The 25866-nt window shown below is 35.4% G+C and overlaps 1 protein-coding gene across 2 annotated transcripts in view; it reads right to left on the reverse strand.

Moving 5' to 3' along the window:
* LOC140148866 (uncharacterized) overlaps positions 1 to 25866 on the reverse strand; it is a 180775-nt gene that overhangs the window by 26078 nt on the left and 128831 nt on the right. For both annotated transcript variants that reach the window (XM_072170952.1, XM_072170953.1), the window contains exons 9-11: positions 16917 to 17085; positions 14337 to 14465; positions 2677 to 2779 (exon numbers count right to left, since the gene is read on the reverse strand). In XM_072170952.1, coding sequence (XP_072027053.1) covers positions 2677 to 2779; positions 14337 to 14465; positions 16917 to 17085 — 401 coding nt within the window. The remainder of the gene's footprint in view (positions 1 to 2676; positions 2780 to 14336; positions 14466 to 16916; positions 17086 to 25866) is intronic.

Consider the following 25866-nt stretch of genomic DNA (forward strand, 5'->3'; position numbering starts at 1 on the left):
GATTAATTGAAAATTTTGACCTTCGAATTGAAGATATGGATTTTTTCCCAAAACACCAAAAAAATTAGGTCTTTTTGGGAAAAAAATCCATATCTTCAATATGAAAGGTCAAAATTTTCAATTGACCGTCGGCTTTTCCTCCCTGCTACATACACTTTAAGAATATATTATTAGATTTAAAAAAAAAAAAACGAGGACTGTTATATAAAAAATTTGAAAAATATCAAATTTTAATAATTTGTCATAAAATTTATTATACTGTGATTTTCAAAAATGAAAATTATTTGATATCAGAAAGACATGCTTCAGTATTCAGAATGCAATCGATAGGTCTGAGGTGCTCTCATGTCCCACAAAAAACTACTGTCGAAACGCATAATAAACGCTCATTTTAGATCCCTTAAGGTAATCCTGTGTGTAATTTTGGTTCATTTTGATTGACAGTATTTTAAGATATGACCTTGTGAATGTAAAAAATTATAAGTTTCTTTTTGAGCTCAGTTTATGTACACAATATTTACGCAGTTAACACCTAACATCAGCAACAATGTGAGAAGGGATTCAGACAAAATGTGTTGCTTACGATAATTTATTCATATAGTATCCATTATTAATTCAATTATTCAATGAATTCTTCAACTCTTTAATTGTTCATTAATTTTGCTTTTGCTTTTGTTTTTAATTTTGTTTTTGTTTTTATAGGAGATATCACTGCAAATTATATATATCTTCTGATTTACACTAGCTGACGTACAAGCCTTGATTATTGTGTGAAAACAAGGTAACGACAGTGTCATGCAAAACTACGCTACGAGTGAAGAGTTGATATTGTTTTAATTAGCCAATTATTTCCACCCTCGATGTTTACGCAGTTGACACTAAACATCAGCAACAACATGCGAAGAGACTCTGACAAAAAGTGTTGCTAACGATAATTTATTCAAATTGTATCCATTATTAATTCAATTATTCAATGAATTCTTCACCTCTTTAATTGTTCATCAATTTTGTTTTTAAAATTGATCATAGAAGATGTCATTGCAAATTATATATAGGCCTATCTTGGTCCTGAGTCACACTTAGCTGACGTACAAGTCCTGATTATTGTGTGAAAACAATGTAACGACAGTGTCATGCAAAGCTATACGCTATGAGTGGAGAGTTGATATTGTTTTAATTAGCCAATTATTTCCACCCTCGATGTTTACGCAGTTGACACCAAACATCAGCAACAACGTGCGAGACTCGGAAAAATATGACTTCAGTTTTACACAACCAATCAACCATTGTATCCAAAATATATATATTTTGGTCCTGATTCACACTAGCAGACGCACAAGCTCTGATTATTGCATGAAAACAAGGTAAAGACAGTGTCATGCAAAGCTAAATGTACACAATATTTACGCAGTTGACACCTAACATCAACAACAATGTGCGAAGGGACTCGGACAAAAAGGGTTGGTAACAATAATTTATTCAAATTGTATCCATTATTAATTCAATTATTCAATGAATTCTTCACCTCTTTAATTGCTCGCAAATTTTGTTTTTAAAATAGATTATGTCCTTTTTGAAATCACAAAAGACAAAAAGGACATTGTCTCCTGATAACACTAGAGAATCATCAGCATTACATCGCTGATGACGGAGAATGATTTCTCTGAAATATTCAGTTCAAAAAGTAAGTATTGTTGACCAGTTTTAAATCTACCTTTGAAGTCGATTCCAAACACATAATAAATCTCTTCATTCACAAAAATATAGGGTCTTTGATAAAGAGGGCATAAATTAAAGTCAAGTGTTAACCCTAATGCTAATATTGCTTTTTAGAGAATGGAAAGGAAAGAAGTAATAAAGAGAGAAGATGAACAAAGAAGTTGTCTGTTTCCAACAGATTCGAACCCCTGATCCCTCACACTCCAACAAACTTTTTTTATGCTTTTATGAACTATCCAAGTTTCATCACTGTAACTCGTACAGATCTCCAGATAATCTGTGCACAAGGTTATTTTGCTTCATATGCATAAATTATGCAAATTAGGTACTTCATTACCATATTTTGCGACGAAACCCTGCTCAAATTTTGAGACCGCCAATTGCCACCCCTCCACCAAATTGCATCATTATACGCCTTACCAGTTCCGAGAAATTGCACTCGCAAGGCCGGACGGACGGACAGATAGGCAGACGGACGTACAACCAGGAAACATGATATCTCCGGTGGAGGTATACAAATAATTGGAAATAGGGCGGTTACAACAACCTCCCCTTCATAGTCTGTGTTACAAAATATGGCTCAGTAGTTCTAGGGTTAATGAACTGTGTACTGACAGATGAGCATGTTGATATCTTAGTTTAAATACCGCTCATAACAGCATATCGACTGCTTAGTGCCAGAAGTGGGTAAGTGCAATAGCTGCCATGTGTAGCTGCCATGTGTAGATGAGTACATATACTGTGTGTAAATTGTCAAATGTTCACTGGGCAGCTATTGCACTTACCCACTTCTGGCACTGAGCATTCGATATAAACTCCTATCTTGTCTCTCAATAAAACAGCTTTAAATAAAAGCACATAACAAATGAAAGACACAATATCAATTTCACAATGGTTAAGAAAGGGAGATAGTGCAATATAATTGGCACTGATCTCCAATTTGTTAGCATAGCTTACCTGTCCGCAAAAATCAATATCTTCCGTGTGCCTACAGAATCCCCTGTCGTCTCTCCTGTCAAACTGCTTCAAGAAATGCATATTGCCATGGATAAAGGTATTCCTGTAGCAAATAATCATCAATAGAATAATAGGTCTGTTAGAAAATGCCTATACCTATCAAAACACTAAAGTTAAACAACGCAGTAAGCAAAACTACAGATAGTAAGCAATGTTCTGCTCTGAAAATGCTCAAGTGATATGAATGCACCTTAAGAGTTATACACCGTAATACCATGAACAAAATTATGTTTTCTTTTTCCTTTTTACCAGCAAGAGAAATAGCTATTTGGGGTGTGTATACAAAAGCTACTGCTTGCAGGTTGGATAACATGCACAGAGTTCCGATGCAAAATGTGATATCGCCAAAAGCTGCTGTGTGCATTTTAATATTAATATTGTTATTATGCAGTGAGATATTTTGTAATTACTAATTAGGGGGCACTAATTAGTGTTGAGTATGGTATTAAAAGCTTGTGATCATTAAAATTAGGGATTCAATCATGTTTCACCATTGTTCATCACCGTTTAACAATGATGCGTTCGCATCATCTGCATGGTTTCCTTCCCGAGCGAAGTAAACCACCAGACGTGCCGGACGCGAGTTGTTAAACCGAGATGAACAAAGGAGGAAACATGATCAAATCCCTTTCAACAATGAAAACAACTTAAAGATTTTTTGCAATACACATGACTATTTCATGAGGACTGTTGCTGAAAGAAGAAATGAACACTAAAATATAACATATAAATTAACGCTATCAATAACAATATTAGTTTATATGAAAATAACACCAAGCAGCAATGGTATCACATTTTGTGCTTCAACTCTTCATATTTTTACAGATTTAAATGCAATTTTAAGGGTTTGCGTATACGACATATGACATTTTCCTCTCTCCCTTTTACAGCAAAATAGAATTGTTATTTTATAGTTTCCATGCCTCGATTCGATGAGGATGGGAGTGCTTTCTACTTGAGAAACGCTTTACCGCTTTTTTTGGTTCAGCGTAAAAAGATGCCGTGCTAAAAGTGGGCTCGTCAAACTTCCTGTGCCGGTCTATAGTTAAATATACTTGTCCAGGAAAGTAGCTTACTTACGACTATTTCTATTAACACATCCCTGTTTTCCCTATTTTTTTGTGTTACAGAACAAATTTGCAAATAAATTTGAACCACTTTTACATCAAGTACACACCTTATCAATATAGGTCTTTACCCTATTTCTATTGATAAAAAATGGACCATGCTTCCTGTGACACCTCAAGATCGACTTTTTTCTCGCCTCAAAAACAAAATTTATCAAAACATATTTAATGCCCAATTGTTAAGTATTGCCTACGTCACTATATGCATAAGTTGTGCGCACTCAGTCATACGAGTCCTGGAAAGTTATAGGAAGCTGCCAGCATTTATAAGTTTAATTTAAACTATACGTTCAATTTAATGGACTTTAATACAGCTGGAACAAAATGAAAAATATTTGGTGTATTCCGTGTTATCGGTTTGTACAATTTCAATGTTGATGTCCAATGCTTATTTCACCACTGCAACAGCTTGCAGCTTAAGCAAAATATGCTCAATACATGTCAATTTAAGAATTACAAAACCCTTCTTTTTGAAGGCTCAAAATACCCAAAATGTCTGCCCCCTCTCCCGGTGGATGCTAGCCACCCCGATATTTAAGATTTTTAGACCCTTTTAGCATTGAAAGTTCCCTTGCACCCCTTTTCCCCCATTCTTGGTTTTGCCACTGGTTTTAGTCTACATTGACAGAAGACATCATTTTATGTAAGTTGCTTTTTTTAATGCTAGCAGCAAGTTTTAAGCATTAATAGCCCAAATTCAAACTTTATAATATACAAAGTAAAAGACTGTACAACATGAACTCGAGCAGCCTCACAGCACTACATACAAAATGCATCTTTGTGGTCTTTTCTAGGATGCATAGAGGTTGTTATGATGTAGTTGGGTGCCACAGGGTCTCTGCGCACTATTTTTCATCCGAGTATTTTAGCAAGTATCCCTCATTGTGATCAGCAAACTTCCTTCTCATTCAGGTTTTCTTCAGCAAAACGGCTGCACAGGTGAGCAGGTTAGAGCCAATAGGGATCATTTTTGCTACATTCAATAAATTCTGACAACACAATATCACCAATACTGTAAAGCATCCTTTTTTTGTTGTAACCTTTTTTTCATGTATTTCAGTTTTTAAAAGCAATCTATTTTCACAAATTTACTGTGAGCATCAAAAATGTTATTACATGAGCGATAACAAAATAAAAATTATGAAATATTCGTGCTTCTCTTACTGATTTCATGAAAATTCGCTGTTGCCAAATTGATTATTTTTTAAATAGGGAAAATCAATTTTATATCACCAAGCGTGCTTTTAAAATAACCTCCTGACAAAGAGTCCTGTTACATGGCAGTTTCTGAAAACAACTTCTTGCAAAATTCCCATTTATTAAAATTTTCACAAAATAAAGTTGCCATACAATATTGCGTAGAAAGGATTACTATGCCTGAGGGTCATACTGAACTTTCACTAAAAACAAGTAATGTTCTTGCTCACATTCATTCTCTCTATCTGTCTGCTGTCAATTGGTCTTAAACATGGCTGTTAGCACATTTTGATTACAATCTTTATAAAAGCCAAACATTTAAGCCATGTTGTATAGGTCAATAACTTGTCTTAAATCATGTTTTTTTTTAGATCATGCTGCTTGATAACTATTCAATGCTATCCGAGGAAATATGAAAGTTTCAATTGTGAAAATGCGCTTTTCCAGTTAAATTCCACACTACCCCTGTGGAAGATTTTGGAAATATCTTCCGCAGGGGGAGTATGTTTTTCAAATGTAATTGGTCAAGGTTAATCATTTTAATACCCATATTCCCCCTGTATTATGACTTTACCTATATCTTCCACAACTGGAGTGAGTATTTCAAATAGAAGTTACCCAATTGTCTATTTTATTCAGAACTCATACTCCCACTGTGAACGACTTTAGCTAAATCTTCCACAGGGGTAGTGTGGATTTTAAATGGAATAGCCCATTTTGGGTCTGGAACAGAGAACATTACTTCATTGGCTGCATTTAAAGGCCCATTCAGTGATTTGCTCATCCGGACGATCATACAAAATCATCCAAATTTTTGGTACCTTTCTCGTTGTCATAGATGTGCTATTTAGCCTACTAGTAGTACAGCCGAAAGCCGTGTATGAAAGACAAAATAAGACATTTTTCATGAATCTGTAATTTATGTACTGACAGTATATAAATTAGCTACATGTATTTCAGCAGAGCTTCAGCATTGTCAATAATGCTATTTCCTCGTTATTTTGCCTAAATTTCACATTTCAGAAATATGACTTATCCTTTACTTTCAAGGAATTTATATACAGGCCTCGAAATAAGCCAGAATTTCTGAGGGCCATTTGGGCCCTTGATCTTAAATGTTTGAGGGCCCTCACAAAATTTTGGGGGCCCAAATTTGGGCCATTGATTTTGTGACCCCACAAAAAAGTGAGTAACTGTAGGAGCCTAAGGAAAATAAAGAAACAAATAACCATATGTTAACATTCAAATGAATAGATTATTTAATAAGTAGGAGTAATTAAGTAATTAGGTAATTACATAAAGAAGTACTAGAAAGAATAGTTAGAGAGAAGCCCAAAGAAAAAAGAAATAGGGCAAGCAATCTTTTTAGATGATGCTGGGTTTTGGTTTTTTTTCGAAAAAAGTTTTTATTTTTAATTTAATTGATTTGTTTTTAAACATTGTCATTAGTATCAGTCCCGGTTAATCAGTCTTCCATTTCCTTTATATCTCCAATTTTATCAAAATCAAAAGTGATTTAATATATGCAAAAGTCATGCAGTGCTATTATAAACCCGCCACAGTGACAGAACCTCATTAATATTCATGACCTGCTGTATTCTAGTGGTGTACTGTGCTATCCCGGAAGTACCAAAAAACACAATATCGGACGATTTTATGTGAAAAAACAGAGTTATTACACCTACTTTGACATCATAACTATCTAATATTATTAAAGATCTAAGTAAATAACAATGTTTTTGGCCTTGAATTTACTTCAATTCTCCTGAAATGTGAATTTAGAATGCAATATAGTCGGGCGATTTGTTGGTGTTGCATGATGCAGTAAGCTCAAGTCCGTAAGTGATAAAAATTGCCACAAATTTTGCGGGCCCTTTGGGCCCGGGATGTATCTTTGCGGGCCCTCACTGATTTTTCGGGGCCAAGGGCCGAGGCCCGCTTTATTTCGAGGCCTGTTTATATACAATTCTAATTTTTATTAATACTTTTGTTAGGATCACTGAATGGGACTTTAATCTAAGGGAGCAAAACACATGATCAATTATTTAACAACTCTTCCTATTCCTTTGTAGAGGAGCCAACCGTTGTTAATCAGTTATGAATCCACACTTCTACAGCACGTAGTGTATATGCGAACGCAAGTTAAAAGCACCCATACGCATATACACGCTTGCATGTTGAATTCAGTATTTTGAGGAAGTGTGCGTGTGTACGCTAATGCTTTGTGCAAATGCTGGCAATTTGAAACTGCGCCCAATGAAATGTACTATGCAATGATGTCACTGCCACATTATGGTGAAAAATAATATAGCAACATCTGATCGAAGTATATTGGCAATTGCTTTTCCAATCAAGCAACGGATGTAGACGAGAAAATTGTCGTAAATGGTCCAGCTTTTAGTATGAATAGCACTTACTTACTCCATTACTTGGCATTTTTTAAAGGGGCATTCCTAATTTTTTTTTTTTTTTTTTTTTTTAAAGGGGTATTCATATTTTTTTTAATTGTTTGAAATTGTTTTTAAATGTTTTCAAAAAAGTTCAGGTAATATTTACAACCATCAAATCCACAAACACTATGCTTTCATCAGTTTTATAAACCACAAAAGCCTGTTTAAGCCCAAGGGTCCAGAATAAGAACCACCCTCATTTCCAATACGCCATTGGCCATTTTGGAAACAGCCATTTGCGCTGTTAGATAGCACAACATGGCAACCCTGTGATCAATATGTGACTTTAATTGTGTTGTCTGAGATGAACAATTAAGTAGGTAATTCCCCAAATGGGCTTCAACGCCATTAATAAATACAGGTCAATGATTGTCTGGAGAACCAGCCGTTTACTGCCAACCCATTTTCAGCAGCTTTTAGAGGATATTAACATTATGTTATTGACATTACGTCTCTAATGGCAAATTTAATATCCCGAATCCTTTTTTGTGGAATTTCTTTAATTTCGAAATAACATATTTACTTTCAATAATATGTGCGAAAGCATACAAAAAAAAAGGATAAATGCTTGATATTGTATTTATAAAACAAAAGATTCAACTGAATCATTTGACGATTCCACCGCTTGTTGAGTTGGGTTACTGCAAATTTGAGCTGAGCACACATAAATGTTGTAGTATGCAGAGGCCACACATGAAAACATCCTCATTAAATTAGAACAACCATACCAATTCAAGTCAATTGAATGACTTTTGGTTGGATAGAATGTAACCATATAGATTTGTCTGCAAGAACGCGGTAGCTAGGGTACCATACCTTCAAAACCACACTCAATGCAGTTGCCCATTTTTTTTAAGGTGTCCACCACTAACCTACATCTGCTATGTAAAGCAACTACTAATTCTTATTTCCTATGGTAATATAGTACCAGCAACAGGTGTTAGCATGGAACTCCATACACAAGCATCTGAGACCATAATGTTCACATCTAGTGCTTTAAGAAGTTACGAAATGCTTGGCACATATCCCAGCGAGAAGTTGCAATACCAAGCAAGAAGTTAAACTTTGTTCCGACTTATTAATGGCAAAAATTATTTGCTTTTTTGTTATTGCGCACATCAACAAAATCACATAGCGCACACCAATCACACATTACGCAAAGCGCAACTCCAAGGCGCAACTACCATAGATGCTGCGCCCGACTGCGAGCACATCATTTATATCAATCCACTAAGTCTTGCTTTAAGCTGAACACTGTATAACAATGATTTTGTGCTAGCAGCAAAGTATTTAAGAAGGCATTAGACCTGTGAGAGGACGACACTTTCACTACATTCCCTACCCCCACTGGACCTACTACGGATCACGGCAGCATAAAATCTTGATCAGTTTCATGTAATAACATCCCAGACTTGTCCTTGAAATATCACAATAACAAAACATAAATCCTATCAAACTTTTTTCCCTACTGACATGATAGTGACATCCATCAACATCAACTTCAAGAAATCTTGTTAAATCCCACATTTTCCCAGTCACACAAATTTCCTCTGCCTCATCATAAGCTTCTCATTTATATTTCATGTTCTATCATGTGGGGGTTGAGGTTTAATATGATTCTGTTTCATTTGTCCCGCATCATGGCACTGATGACATGACACAAAGTTTCCCTGATGTCTGCCAACTAAAACCACATTTTCAATGTTATTCCCCCACACAATGTCCTAGAGGGAGTTTTAATCTGGATTATTTTGCATCCATAGCTTGAAAACTTGAAAGTTGATATGATTTTTTTAAAGATAATGACCAAAACCCCCAAACCCACACACTCCCATCAAGGAGTAACATAAACTGAGTTTACAATACACACTGCTCTAACTATGACTTTGATCTATTCAGTGGAATATGTATATCCAGGGCTGCCAGTGGCCTGAAGTGACATTGCAGGAAAAGCCAGAAAAGGTGCGCAACTTTGGGCTATAGTGCCTCAAAATGGGCTGCAAATAAATAAAAGTGCAGAAATTTGAAGTAACAAAAAGCCTAAAATCAGGCAATTGCCTGAAAAAGGCATCCCTGTATATCTAAGAGAACCAACAATAAGGATATTCATACTGGATACACTGTTTAGCTGTCCATAAGTCCATATTTGCATCCACATCATCCATGTGAATGCATGCAATGTGTTTGTGTTATATCAATCCACTATGTCTCAAGTCTTGCTTTAAGCTGAACACTGTATAACAATGATTTTGTGCTAGCAGCAAAGAATTTAAGAAGGCATTAGACCTGTGAGAGGATGACACTTTCACTACATTCCCTAACCCCACTGGACCTACTGCGGATCACAGCAGCATAAAATCTTGATCAGTTTCATGTAATAACATCCCAGACTTGCCCTTGAAATATCACAATAACAAAACATAAATCCTATCAAACTTTTTTCCCTACTGACATGATAGTGACATTCATCAACATTGACTTCAAGAAATCTTGTTAAATCCCACATTTTCCCAGTCACACAAATTTCCTCTGCCTCATCATAAGCTTCTCATTTATATTTCATGTTCTATCATGTGGGGGTTGAGGTTTAATATGATTCTGTTTCATTTATCCCGCATCATGGCACTCATGACATGACACAAAGTTTCCCTGATGTCTGCCAACTAAAACCACATTTTCAATGTTATTCCCCCACACAATGTCCTAGAGGGAGTTTTAATCTGGATTATTTTGCATCCATAGCTTGAAAACTTGAAAGTTGATATGATTTTTTTTTAAAGATAATGACCAAAACCCACAAACTCACATCAAGGAGTAACATAAACTGAGTTTACAATACACACTGCTCTAACTATGACTTTGATCTACTCAGTGGAATATGTATATCCAGGGCTGCCAGTGGCCTGAAGTGACATTGCAGGAAAAGCCAGAAAAGATGTGCAACTTTGGGCTATAGTGCCTCAAAATGGGCTGAAAATAAATAAAAGTGCAGAAATTTGGAGTAACAAAAAGCCTGAAATCAGGCAATTGCCTGAAAAATGGCATCCCTGTATATCTAAGAGAACCAACAATAAGGGTATTCATACTGGATGCACTGTTCAGCGGTCCATTAATTCATATTTGCGTCCACATCATCCATGTGAATGCATGCAATGTGTTTATGTGTAATTGTATGGATGAGTATTTGTTCAAATTTGCCAGATTTTCCCCAATATTTTAATCACTATACGATGCATGTAGTTTTTGGTTGATGATATACCCTGCTATTATCCTCCCTAACAAACTTCCATTTTGCAACCATAATCACCAATATACAGTCTTTTGAGCATCCCAGTCACTACATTATACTTTTAACTGTTTTGGGTTAAATGCCTTGTACACATATACAGACAGACAGACACCCAAACAGACAGACAGACACACAGACATAAGCATACATAATCAGACAATGACAGAGACAGATATGAACATATGCACACACCCCCACACCCAACACAAATACACATTTTCTCTACCTTACATTTTCTCTACTACTAATTAATAAGTCTATATAATATAAATTGATCACCTTAAATGAAAATCACTAATCATCATCACTCATAATGTTGAGCCATAAGGGTGAACTTCACATTATAAAAAGCAATCTACTAAAATATTTACACCCTCTAACCAAATCGCTCTCGTCTTCAACCGTCAGTGCTCGGCTACTGTTTGCAGAGCAGGGCTGTAACGGTATCTCTAAATTGATTGTTACTTAAATTGATGAGGTAGTGAAATGTGGTACCTTGTGAAACAACATTGCCGAGGTGTTGTGGATGATTGAATTAAACGGCACATAGTGAAGAGATGGCTGGGTGGTGATTGAAAAGTGGTACACTGTATTGGAGAGTATGGAGGGGCTTCCAGTTGAAATCCATCACCCCCTATGGAAGACATGACCTTAATCTTCCACACAGAGGGGTGTAGATTTTAAATGGAGTCACCCATTCAGGTAACCCCATTTGAAATTCACAATCCATGTGTGGGCGATTACGGGCATGTTTTCCATAGGGTGTATGGATTTCAACTGGAAGGGCCCCCAGTAGACATCACAATGATGCATCTATTTTCTGAGGTTTAGATTCATTTCATTGCAACTCACAAGATTCAGGGGTCTCCATAATAAGAGCACAGTTTAAAAATTGAAACATATATGCTTTCAGATTTTTTGGCCTCAATGAAGTCCCAATTTAAGCTTGTGTAAATTTGTGTAAGCGTGTGCCAGTCCCAGAATATGCGATGCACAATTAGTGTGGGTGCTGCTCCCCCAATTCAATGTTGGACAAAGCAAGGGAATTGGCAGGTCTGTGAACACATCCAACTTTTAAAGAGAGGGAGTGGGGAAGAGCGAGATACAGGGGGAGTCTGTACATCACATATTGCATGCATGATTCAATCACCAACCCAAATTTTGATAGGATATGCACTTGTTTATAGTACAAGTGTGTCAACTATTTTTTCCAGGATTGTAGTTGCCGCTGGGCTGACATGTCAGTGTTTTTGGTTGACAGACATCAAACTAAAGCCTAATATCAAACGGTCAAGAATATCAAATGATGTAAAATGAAAAGTCTGGGTTGACGACAGATGACTCAACAGCATGAATGTATGAGATATTGCCGGTGGTACTTGTGGCCTGTGCTCTGATGATGTTACCTACTTACCAATTAGGTTAAGTAGTCACAGATATTTATTTAGATACAATATCAAGTCTGGTGTGCATGGTAATCATCCTGTCATTGTCATTAGCCCTTTCTATGCATAGAGATTGCCATGTCTGAGATCATTTCAATGTTTTATTTGAAATTCATAGATCATGATCAGCTCGTAATAAGCGAGAATTATTTGGATTTTTGTTACTGCGCGCATAAATGAAGTCTCAACTTACGCCTACGTAGATTCACAAAAGTGTTCATCGGTCAGGAAATATGCAAAGCGCAACTTGCCTATGTGTACGCCATTCTGTATCAATCCACGATGTTATGAGTCCTGTCTATTATAAGTTGATCATAGCATAGTTGGTGCTAACCAAAAGGAGCCTCAATTAATAGTGCATAAACTTCAACTGGTATTGCATGTCAAAATACTATACATTTGAAACAAAATACTAACACAAGTTTGATGAAGTTGTATGGCAGTTTTTACAATATAAATGATTCTGTTAAAAATGTTTAATTCTTATCACTCCACAACCCTGAAAATGCTATGCAATATTTTTTTTCAACTAAAATATGCCCTGTAACAGGCACATGTGAGCCTCCTTGATCTGGTTTCTGATTGGTCTACTACAAAACATGGTTCTGACAGCAAGTACTGTGTTTTTCCTAATGTATTCTGTTGATGGAGAGAATTATTGTCCAAATAATTTCGTAAGAACATCCAATAATAGGATTTTTATAACTGTGATGTCAGTAGACTATCTAGCAAAGCATATGTTTCATGCAAAATATGTATTTGTTTTTCATTCACTTTCAAAATTCAAAAAAAGATAAAAACATCTTGGCTTAAAACCACAAAATACACCTTATACACATCAAATATTGTTTCAAATTTTCAAAGCAATATTGTGAGAGAGTGTTTTATTTCCCACAGGTCCCACAAGCTACATTTAGAATACATTGTAGCGAGACTTGGAGTCCAATAGCGCAATTTTTCCCCACTCTTATTGGTTTCCTGTTCTTCACACTTACGCTTACTTCCTCCATCATATATTCTATCATATCTAGTCAAAACACATGCAAGCACTCAAACACAGACAAACCGACACAACCCCTACAATGAGCACACCCCTACACATATTTGCCGGCAACCAGGGACTATGTACTGGATGGACATGTTTTTTTTTCCTGATTTTCTGCACCTAACAGGGGCGCTGACCCATTTTTCACAAATTACACACAATTTTTTTGATTTTAACCAATCAACAATGGATTTATTTTTATATAAACAATACTGGATGCACTCTCAAATGCATTTTTAGGCTGTTTGCAGTCAATTTTTCCACAATTTATTTAAAAACATTTTTTTCAAACTTTATTAAAACTGATTTCGAAATACACCTTCAATATTCCCTGTGCACTAATATCTAATAATTGAACTTGTGAAACTTTTGGTTTGAAAACCCAACCCTCTTCAGTTCAACCAAACCCAACAGCATGGGTGTATCACCTGTACCAGGGCAGGAGTGGTCAACACACAAAAGGAATCGCAGAAAATGGTAAAAAGCAACTTTTCTAGGCATTGTTGACATTGTGAGTTCAGGAAAAGAAAGTTTCCTATAACCAAGATCTAAGTTTTGAGTAGTCTTTGTCAAAGACTACTACGCAATTTAGGGGCCACAAGCTGTGAGTCACAAACCATGATGCCCCACGAATAGCGAGCAGCGAGCGGAGTGCCAAGTTTGTGGTTCCCAGTAGTTTATCTCCCTATGGGTAATATAGGTACATGGTCTGTAGCACACACTAACTTTTGAGACGGTTTGTAGGTTTACAGGTGGTACCCTGTTTTACCACCACATTCTGCGTTTCAATCATCATGACAACTTGTAAACAAATCGCTTCCGAGTTTGACAGGTGACGGACACAAACTAGTCTTTTTAATTCTATCTCAGATACTCTTCTCAGTCCAACTATACCCACCAAACTTATGTGTCTCCCCTTTAGTGGGGTGCAGGTGGGCAACAAACAGGACACCTCCAACCATACCACCTTGAGGGAGTAAAGGGGGAGGTTGATTATGTGACAGACGTAGTTTATTTTGTGACTACATGTAAATGTTGGTTCCCTACCTCATGGGTGACACTTTGATCATGGAAGCCAAGAATGATTCATCTGGAATGATGCACGTCATGGCAAAGAATTGCAGCACCTTCATCTTCTCTGGGCGATCAGGAGAAATCATCAACTCAATGAAGTCCCTGGGGATGAATAAAGAAACAAATATCAAAGTTACGATGTTTGTAGACAAAAACAACTCAATCATATACTGTGTAAACTTGGGAAAACAAAAACTAAAGGAGTATTTTGTGATCCTAGCATCCTCTTTTATAGTAAATGCGTTTAAGTAGATATCCACGAATAAAGTTTATTCCCAAAATTGCAGTTGACTCCGATTTTGTATTTGCGAGTTATGCATGATTTACATATATTATATTCCTCCATTAGAGCACAGAAAGCAATTCCTATGTACATTGTCTCTAATGTTAACTCAATCTCAGACACTTTGTATTCCCACTATTGACATAAATACATTAAACAATCCAATCATTTTCATATCTAATAATGCAAGAACATTCATATATGCGATATATTAAAAAAAATAAATGTCATGTATAAATGACAAGTGTTTGATCAAAAAGGGCAAATTTCAGTTATTTTTCTTCAAAATATTATCATTACACTGCAGCAATATGATTGAAGGTACTAATTTAGTCAAAGTGCTAATGTAGTTACATTAGGAAGTGCAGAGCACCCAATTTAGACACGAAGCATTTTCAATATAACTTGATAGACAGCATTTTTAATAATTTTATTTTTTCAAAAAGCTTTTACGCACAAAATTTATTACAAGTACCATCTCAAGTAGTGTGTTTTTATTACATAGATCTGGATCGTATTCATATGCATAGATCTACTATGACTGCAGTGATACGTGTCTAGAAAGTGACAGGGAATTTAAATAACAAATTGTGGTAAAACAGACTGAATCAATAAAATCATAAGTGTGTTGGTAATGAATGAAGTATGATCCAACTTTTGGAAGTTTTGGAGAAAGAAATTTCTTGGTGGTTTTTACGAGAGATATAGGAGTGAACAGGATTAATATCCTCTTTTTGTACTGTGAGTAGGCGGGAGCAATATATGGGATGGGAATAACATGCCTAAGTAGAGAAAATTGTACTGGGATTGGGAGAAAGTTAAAGCTAATCTGGAGTGAGTGTGCAGGATTATTGAATTTTTTACAAGAGTTTTCCTGGACTTTTGTAATCTCAATTAGCCTTTGGATATGGTGGACACAATAGGATGGCGCTGCATGAAATGGGCAAAGTCTTTTGAATTTGGCCGGTTTTACCCATATTGGATACTGCCTTCCTATTGTATACACCATGCTTTGACTAATGGGATTTTACGAGATCTAGACTTTTCATCCTCTAGTCCGGACCCACTTTTTCATGGCAATCAATATCTTGCCCCTACCCTGACTTTTGGTCCAGGGATTTTCAAGGATTTAAGGATGCCCTACAGGACTATCATACGTTGTATAACGGTAAAAAGTTTTAGAAAAGTTACATGTGATAGCCACCTAATGGCTATCCCTTTTTAGATTTCCAAATTAGATATGATGTTATTGTAAATTAGATGTTATCAAACATGTTTACAGGCAGTAATGCTGGTTTCATACTTTCTGCCGCTTGTCGCTGAGCAGCGTAACGCTTCATCATGCCGCTAGCACTTCTCTGCAAGCTGAGCGGCAGCAGCATGACTCTGAAAGCCATTGTTGCCGCTCAGCACTGCTCCAAAATCGAATTTTGTTGTCACACGTCACAGCGGCATCGCTCCGAATTGACTTGAATTCACAACTCCCAGCTTGGGCAAAGCCGTGGAGTGATCGGTATATCGGCTTGCCGCTGGTCAACGCTATCGTTTCTGGTGCAACTGCACAGTGAAGCAAAATCATCTTTAAATTAGAGCGGCATAGCGGCAAGCTACAGGAAAGTATGAAACCAGCATAAGTAACAGCTCATGGTTGACACAGTTAGATATACTGTATGTAACCTACTTCTTGAAATTGAAAAATCAGGCTGAGTATAAACACACTATACTAAATTAACTTATGCTAATCCACACACATGGTAAAATATAATAAGATTTCACTGTTGGGTACCAGCATAGTTCAACAATTTATTTCGCTGCTGGCACTGAGACACTTCAAAATCATTTTCCTGTAACAATGATGCAACCGTGTTACAGCTTCTCTCAGCACTTACATTGTAATTATCAGGGATGAAAGTCCACTTTTAGCAAAAAGCCTGAATAAGCCTCAAAAACAGTATGAAAATGACCAGAATGGCCCTAAAACGGGCTTTTAAAATAAAAGAAATTGCATAAATCTGGACTACAATAAAACCTGAAAACTTACATCCCTGAATTATCTCTTGACAACTCCCCATTAGACCTCAGTGGGGTGAGGCAAGTGAGATAAATTAGCTTGCCCACATGGACAACATATTTGCCACAGGGATTGGAGCTCACATCCTTCCCCAATACTGTGCCATGACGAGATCAAATTTTCAGCCACATTATTTTTTAATAAGTTGAATTCGCCTTGATTTGTTAACATTCAGTAAACATTATTTCTTCAGTCTTACCTTGAAAATACACCCCACTGGGATGTGCTATGCATATCTGACCAAGCTGGTCTTTTTCCTCGTATCGATACATTGTAGACATGAGCACCACACCCATACCATGTTGCATAGTCGGTAGGCCTGTCATCCCTATCGTTCCAGTTGCCATTCTGACGCATGAAATTGTAACCTGCAAAGAGAAGATTGAGAATTGACAAAACTTGTGAGAAGTGCTATAAATGACAACCTAATATGGAAATGAAACAAAAAAAATTGGAAAATAGCAACTTCTTTTGCTGGATAATAATACATTCCTTTGTTTCACACCAATAATGTACATGATCCTTATTCACTGTTTGTTAAACTGAATTTATACTTGATCACTGAGCGATTACATGCACCGCTTTTGGAAAGTGATGGACAATCACCGAATCGCAATTGCAGACAACAATAAAATATACAAAAAGCCACAAATATACAAAAAGCCACAAAATACATTTTTAGAACATCCATTGCTGTTAATAAATATTGCTTTGAATTAATTCATGTCCAAATTAAGTTAATGATCGAGAAAGGTAAATTAATAGATCCAGTTAATATTATTGGTTGAGGCATTCATGTGTCAAGTGGCATCGTTTCGAGAGTTGAAATTCGCTTTTGCAATGTTTGTAACGGTGCTCCTCAGTAACATAAAAGAAAATATAGCTTTCAGCCACGCTGCTTCCTATCCCATTTTGCATAGTATGCTATGATTTAAAACACTACTCTTTTTTCATCAGTACATAGTATGTGTAGTATCAAAACTAGTTAGCAAGACCTCTTAAGATGGTTGGTATTGGTTTACTAAGTACTTAACAACCTACTTAAACTGATTTAATTTGATTGATTTTACAAGCTATCAAAAACACTGTAGAAATACCACTTGCTTTTAGTTGTGCTATGGTATCTCTAGTAGACGTCAAGTTAAATTTTCATGTCTTAAGCAGATCTGCAGCCTTCATCTGAGGCATGCTATCTTCAGCAGATAACACTAGTGTGTTAAGTTTGGTCAGATCTGTTATAACGAATGAATTAATAACAGTACAAGATCTACAACCTAACATTCAATGTCTGCTATCTTCAGTAGATAGCACTAACACGTAAAGTTTTATTAGAGCTGTTATAAATCAATTAAAACCATAATGTATGATTTTGGCCAAATTTTAATTTAATTCTCTGCCAAAAATTATTAATAAATATTAGTTACAAGTATCAAGGATATTTTCTGATAATTTTAGGCCAAAATATTGAGGTAAAATGAAAGAAAACCATTTAGCTGTGGAGTTTTATGGGTGAATTGGTTAATAAAAACTCCAGATCCATGATAATGAATAAATTAATAAACAAGATGACATTAATACAGAGAACATATAACCCTATAGATGTATAACAATTGGTATCTTCAGTAGATAGCATGATGAGGTGCTATCTGATATGAAGTTGTATCAGATCCATTATAATGAATGAATTAATATCTTCAGAGGATCTGTAACCTATTATCTCATGCCTGCTATCTTCAGTAGATAACAATAGACTAGTATTTGATGTTTTATCAGATCTGTTATGAATTACTAAACAAAACAGCATGTCTCCAGCAGATCTAGTATTTCATCCGAGCCTTTCTATCTTCAGTAGATAGCAATAGTAACAATAGTGTGTGAAGTTTTATCACATAATTATGTTATAATGAATAAATTGATACACAACACACAAACAGCATGTCATCATCAAGGATTCTGTAGCTTTGCACTTGATACCTGCTATCTTCAGTAGATAGCAAAAGTGTTGATCACATTCTATAATGAATAAATTAATAAACAAGATGCCATTTCTATAGAGAACATGTAGCCCTATGTATGTCTGCTATCATCAGTAGATAGCAGCAAGGTGTGATGTGTTACCAGATTTGTTATAATAAATGAATATAAACAAGCCAACATGTCTTCAGAGGGTTTGTAACCTTAACAGCTAATGCCTGCTATCTTCAGTAGATAGCACTAGTGTATTAAATGAATGAATTTAATGCATGACAACACTTCTATATCAGGGGATCGGTAGCCTTATATCTGATACCTGCTTTCTTCAGTAGATAGCAGTAATGTGTATTGTGCATGTGTAATGTCATTACACCTGTAATAAGACATTTTTACCCCCTGAGCACTACTTGCTGATCTAACATTTCCTCTGATTGGTCAGTTACATGAAATCTTCACTTAAATCACCAATCAGAATGGAGCTTTGCAAATAATTCACCCCAATGTTTTTGTGTGGTGAAATTATTCTAACAATGTTGCTGATTGGGCAAATTGATAAGGAAAACTTGTTTTTGGCCAATCGACAGGTAGTTCTCAAGGGGTTAAACAAGACAACCCAAACTCTGCAATATTTGCATGTAACCAATGTATGGCAACACATATAGATGGGAAAAGTTAAAGCATGTATGTGTTGAAAGCAACACAAACGGCAAAGTATTCTACTCAATTTATGCCAATAATATCCTAAATAATACAGGAGTAAATATTTGCATCAAACTTTAAAAATTTATAATTTATAATATGCAAATTGTTCAGATTGTTCTACATAATGCTACGGTCCTCGTGAGTAACTACCCAATGTGGCAAATTTCGGTATGTCTCTAAATAAGTGCCATCTTTAGTAGAAAACAAGCAATATTACCCATTGACTTCAGATGATCTATTGACTGAGCACTGCATCTGATGCATGCCATAGTATTTATTTTAGTATTTATTTAGCTCTTTTCCAGAGGTTATAAATCATTACTGCACAGTGGTAGTAATGTGGTACTTTTAAGTCTGCCATTTTCATGAGATAGCCGTTCATGTAACAAGATAAGATGTTCACCTTTAGGCCTATTCTACAATTTTGTATCCAGCATCAGTTAACTGTTATCATTAGATAAATGGTTTTGTGCTGCTATAGTTTGATGTCACTTTTCACTATTTATCTTCAGCAATTGACAGGTTAATACCCTGAACACCTATATTTTAATTATGAGCTCAGAAATTCTTCTTTACTTGTGGAAATGCTCTTCAAAAATGAATATTTTACAGTGACAAAAATTGTTGACAATTAATCAGAAAGTAGTACCCTTTTTGATCCATGCTGTGGTTCCCTGCTAGCCAGTTGGAACAGATTTTCTCAGTTTTCACATAATGAATCATAATATTATTTTTAGAGCTTTTCCATTATGTGTTATAAAAGTGTTCTATTGATAGCACCTGCTACCAATATATTCATGAATGACTGGCTGCATCAATCTCTTCGAATGCATTTTATCACTTAATGGCTATCAATGCAAGATGTAATACTGGTTTGTGTCACTACCACTTCTTGTGTAAACTACACGTTTGTCAATCCATCCATGTAATTAAGCACATCAAATAATTATTTGGATTGGAAATGATTTTGACGCAGGACCACAGTTAGTCTTCAATACATTCTATGCACTGTGTGTATGATTCTTTGAAAAGCACGGGTAATTGGTAGGGCTCAACAAGAAAATACAAAATCATGTGCTATATATTGAAATGTGTCTTTCACTTTCAACACTTTGATTTTCTCTGTACAGTTCAATTTTTATATATAAAATCATTTTATTAGCTAATTTAAGCCACATATACTAATTTTGAACTTGCTTTCTGGTGGTATTGTCTTCATACACTCTTAGATAGCAAGAACCAATCAGAGCAAATGTTAGAAAAATGCGAAATATGCACTGATTGCGTTTATATGCACAGGCGCGCAATGTGCGTCTATGCACAGTGCTTTTGGATGAGTTCATTTTTCTTGTGTGTTGATGCATTTATATTTGCTTGTATTTTCCAACACGTTTAGTGACAATTTTGTTATAAAAATAGCAAAAATCTTTGCTTTTTTTTCTTGTGTATGAAATAGGATAATAAATTCATATCACTTGTTGTACAAAATTGTAAAAAATAATCCATTAGACGCATCAAAATAATGATGATGATGCGTCTAATGCACTTCTCCTTAGGGGCTCGTACATTTAGACACATCAACATCTCAGTATCAACACTCCCAACAAGTGATACGCATTTATTAACCTATAATTATTGTTCTCAAAGTTCTGTTCAACCCCTACAAACCCAGATTTTGGGCAATTTGAAGTGTCCTGCCAATTTGCTACTATTCCCACACAATCTCATGCAATTCAATTTTTTTTTCTGAGCAATGTGCCTTCTTTTTTAACTGTTGCAAATCACATCCTGGTAATAATAATAATAATAATAATGGAAATTTGATAAAAGACAAGTATCTGTCGGAGCCGGACAAGAATATAACAACAAAGGAGAACAGGAAGAACAGAGCAAATACAGAAACTATTTGTATGGTAATAACATCACAACACAAAGTGTGTTATTCACTAACCGAGCTAAAATCATAAACACCAAGTTCTATTTTTAAAATTAAGCAAAATGCTTTTTGTGGGGCTATGATGAAATCAGTACCGGTATTTTATCTTTTATTCCAGTGTTGAAGTAAATATACAGGAAACTCGGTCACTCAAAATTTTTATGAAACAATTGAAGCCAAAATCAAAATGAACTAGATATATTGCATCCTTAGTAAGGCTGCGAAGTCTAGCCGTGAGCTTGAAATGACATCTGATGACCTTGAAATGACCTTCACCACATTTTGCATCATATCCACATAACATATACTAATTTTCATTCAAATTGAATAAACTTTGTAATTTGACCCCTTTTGACCTTTAGTTGACCTCTGGTGACCTTGAAATGACCTCCAATATATTTTGAATCATATCAAGATCACATATACTAATTTTCATCTAAATTGGACAAATATTAGAATTTGACCCCTTTTGACCTTTCGTTGACCTCTGGTGACCTTGAAATGACCTCCAATATATTTTGAATCATATCAAGATCACATATACTAATTTTCATTTAAATTGGACAAACTTTAGAATTTTACCCCTTTTGACCCCAAAACAGACCCCTCCTCCATGTTTAAGCCAAATCTGATTACAATCGTATATGAACATAATGCTACAGCCCTTTTGGCATTATTCTGATGATCACAGCACGTAATATGCAGAAAATATTGAATTTTAAAGTGATTTTCAGTAATCAACCATTTTTGTCCCCTGTTTGACCTTGAACTCAAAATCTGTGAGGACCCCATAGACACCAACTAATGTCAATGCATATGTGTCAATCGCATCTCTGTACCATAGAATCTGTAGGAAAAGAAGCATTTTGAAGGTATTTGGTTATGTGCGGAAATACCCCTTAATGACCTTTGACCCCAAATCTGTGAGGACCCCATAGGCCCCGGCTATAGCCAAGGTAAATGTCCAAATCTCGATACTCTACCATGTAATCTGTATGAGAAGAAGCATTTTTGGTAAAAATCACAGTTTTAGCCAAAATTACTCATGCGTGACATTTGACCCCAAATGGGTCATGTCAAATTTAAAGGCTGGGGTAGTGGAGCTTGTGCCCAAGTTTGGTCATAATCGGTCAAATAATGAAGGAGCTAGAGCAAATTAGGTTAAATGTTGACAGAAGAAGAAGAAGAAGAAAGAAATCGCCCAAAAACAGGAGTCTAGCCGCCGCTCGGCTAGACTAATAATTGATATTATACAGCAATAATATCATATTTCTATTCTAAGCAAGCAACAATCCTCTATACCTGCCTGAAGTGTTGTTAAAGCTAGATTTGGGTCAAAAGATGCAAATAGTAGTAGTACCAGCTGTATCATCTATCAAGATTACAAAATACCACATTGCTACTAAAACTACTCAATATTTTGTATCTAAAAAGAACCTCTGTGCTGTTCAACTTGACATTAAAGACTGTATCTATATCAATAACATGGATTTCCTCTTTTGGAGAAGATACTTTAAGTATGAATAACATGTTGAAAGTCGCTTGATTAACTTAAACCTGTAAACATCAAGTAGTAGAATTTGATACAACATGTGCAACAACAAGTTCTTATGTGATCAGTACTTGATCTATTTAACCCAGAAAATAAAACCTTTTGATACATGAAATGGACGCAAGTTTATAGTACCGAAAATCTTCTTGATCGTTTTAGAAGCATTTAGTATAATTAATGGTTAATAAAAAATACTTTATATGTTTGTATGCAGGAAAATTTTGCTAATTTTGCGAACGACATAGATTCTTAAAATTTTCATGCTCTTCTTCCTATTAGGATTTTAAGAAAATGATCAATTTCACAAAACTTAAATGCTCCCATATAATGATGGTTCTTTCCTATTCATAAAATTTTGTGCTGCAAAAACATTTTGGATTACTGTAAATCTTGTGGAACATATCACAAACTGATATTGCCTCATAGCTAAACACATAGTTCTGAGTCACTGTAGTGAATGATAGTGACCTTACAATGACTGGTATTATAGATGTAAAATAAATACAGCAAAAGAGATCAATGGAGATGCCAGATGTGAAAAGGATTTTATTTATAGCTAAGTCAGTGAATGGACCCATAAAGCATATCATTAAATATTAGACATTTTAGCTGCTGTTTTCAATTATCTTCATTATAGTACTTCATTCCTAGACCATAAATACCATCAGTGGTATTAAATATCTCACCACATTTCATGCACTAAATATAAAATGACAATACAAATCCATTGTTTATCTTACACCATCACAATTTTGAAATGAATACTCATACTGTATATTTTGGCAGCATATGTTTACATGGTTTGTATTCACATGTTCAGTCATGGACTTTCTGCAAACCTTAGTATGTTAAAACGGTTGAAGTGCAAGATTGGGGAATATAAAGAAACTAAGTATAAGGGGAAATAACCTGAGGTTTCATGACCAAAAATATCTTACATTTTGTAAGAAGAAAACAATAGTTTTCTATTAAATTTTCCAAACTATAGAATATTTGCAAAAAGAAGCTGAAGCTGACAAAAATGTCACATATAAACACACCGAACTTTCAACAAAATATCTGACAAATTGGAACAGACATTGCATCATGATACCACCCTACTTTCTGTGCAGTAAGAATATTCAATATGTGCTATTTCTGGAAACCAATAATATGCGCTGTTTATTATCTTCCGATATTAATTACACTAGGTATACACTATGTTTGAATAAAATTCTTGGCCAAATAATTTTCAGCATGTAGCAGTAACTTGCAATGCACTATTTCAAGATACCAAAAATATGTGATGCCTGGTATTTATGATGGTTAATATTCACATCAGATTAACTACATGCGCAACAGGTATCAGTCGCATTCAAAGTGTTTAACTATTAAAGACCACTAAAATATGATGCATTCAATCTATAGAGAAAATGATGTCTGCTATCTGCAGAAGATAGTTCTGCTATTTTCAGTAGATAGTAAAGGATGTCTATCTTTAGTAGATAGTAAGGGATGTCTGTTATATTTAGTATATAGTTAGTAAAGTCTGCTATCTTCATAAGAGAAAAATCAATATCTGCTATCTTCAGTAGGTAGTAAGCGATATCTGCTATCTTCAGCAGGTAATGATGTCTGCTATCTTCAGTAGATAGCATGTGATGTCTTCTATTTTCAGTAGATAGCAAATGAAGTCTGCTATCTTCAGTGGATAGTGATGTCTATCTTCAGTAGATAGTAAGTGATGTCTGCTATCTTCAGTAGATAGTTAGTGATGTCTGCTTTCTTCAGTAGATAGTAAGTGATGTCTGCTATCTTAAGTAGATAGTAAGTGATTTCTGCTATCTTCAGTAGATAGTGATGTCTGCTATATTCAGTAGTTAGTAAGTGATGTCTGCTATCTTCAGTAGATAGTTAGTGATTTCTGCTATCTTCAGTAGATAGCAAGTGATGTCTGCTATCTTCAGTAGATAGTAAGTGATTTCTGCTATCTTTAGTAGATAGTTAGTGATGTCTGCTATCTTAAGTAGATAGTAAGTGATGTCTGCTATCTGCAGTAGATAGTTAGTGATGTCTGCTATCTGCGGTAGATAGTTAGTGATGTCTGCTATCTGTGGTAGATGGTATACAAATATTAACTGAGTGTGATGGTCGAAATATAATCACGAGGTGAAAGATGGATTGTTCCATGGAATGGAACAATACATCTTTCACCTCGTGATTATATTTCGACCATTACACAAATTTAAGACCGTTAATATTTGTTTTATATCACTCACACATAAATTCTATTACTCAAAAATACTATTTAAGATAGGGAATACATTTTTCATCAACATAATAGTATGTTTTGCTGTGACATAATTCACAATTTGCTGTCTACCCCATAACTAAATTAGCGAGTCTGAGAGACAGCGCACGGCCTGGCGCAGGCGCACTACAGCACAGCACTATGATGGTAAAAACTATCACACGGAGAGGGTGATGGTAAAAATGGCAAATGGTAATCAACCAATGAACTGTCTAGAATTTATGTATAAGTGATATAATAAGTGATGACTGCTATCTTAAGTAGATAGTTAGTGATGTCTGCTATCTGCGGTAGATAGTAAGTGATGTCTGCTATCTTCAGTAGATAGTAAGTGATGTCTGCTATCTTCAGTAGATAGTAAGTGATGTCTGCTATCTTCAGTAGATAGTAAGCTATGTCTGCTATCTTCAGTAGATAGTAAGTGATGTCTGCTATCTTCAGTAGATAGTAAGTGATGTCTGCTATCTTCAGTAGATAGTTAGTGATGTCTGCTATCTTCAGTAGATAGTAAGTGATGTCTGATATCTTAAGTAGATAGTAAGTGATTTCTGCTATCTTCAGTAGATAGTAAGTGATGTCTGCTATCTTCAGTAGATAGTGATATCTGCTATCTTCAGTAGATAGTTAGTGATGTCTGCTATCTTCAGTAGATAGTAAGTGATGTCTGATATCTTAAGTAGATAGTAAGTGATTTC

The sequence above is a fragment of the Amphiura filiformis genome, chromosome 3 (genome assembly GCF_039555335.1).
Source record: "Amphiura filiformis chromosome 3, Afil_fr2py, whole genome shotgun sequence".
NCBI lineage: Eukaryota > Metazoa > Echinodermata > Ophiuroidea > Amphilepidida > Amphiuridae > Amphiura > Amphiura filiformis.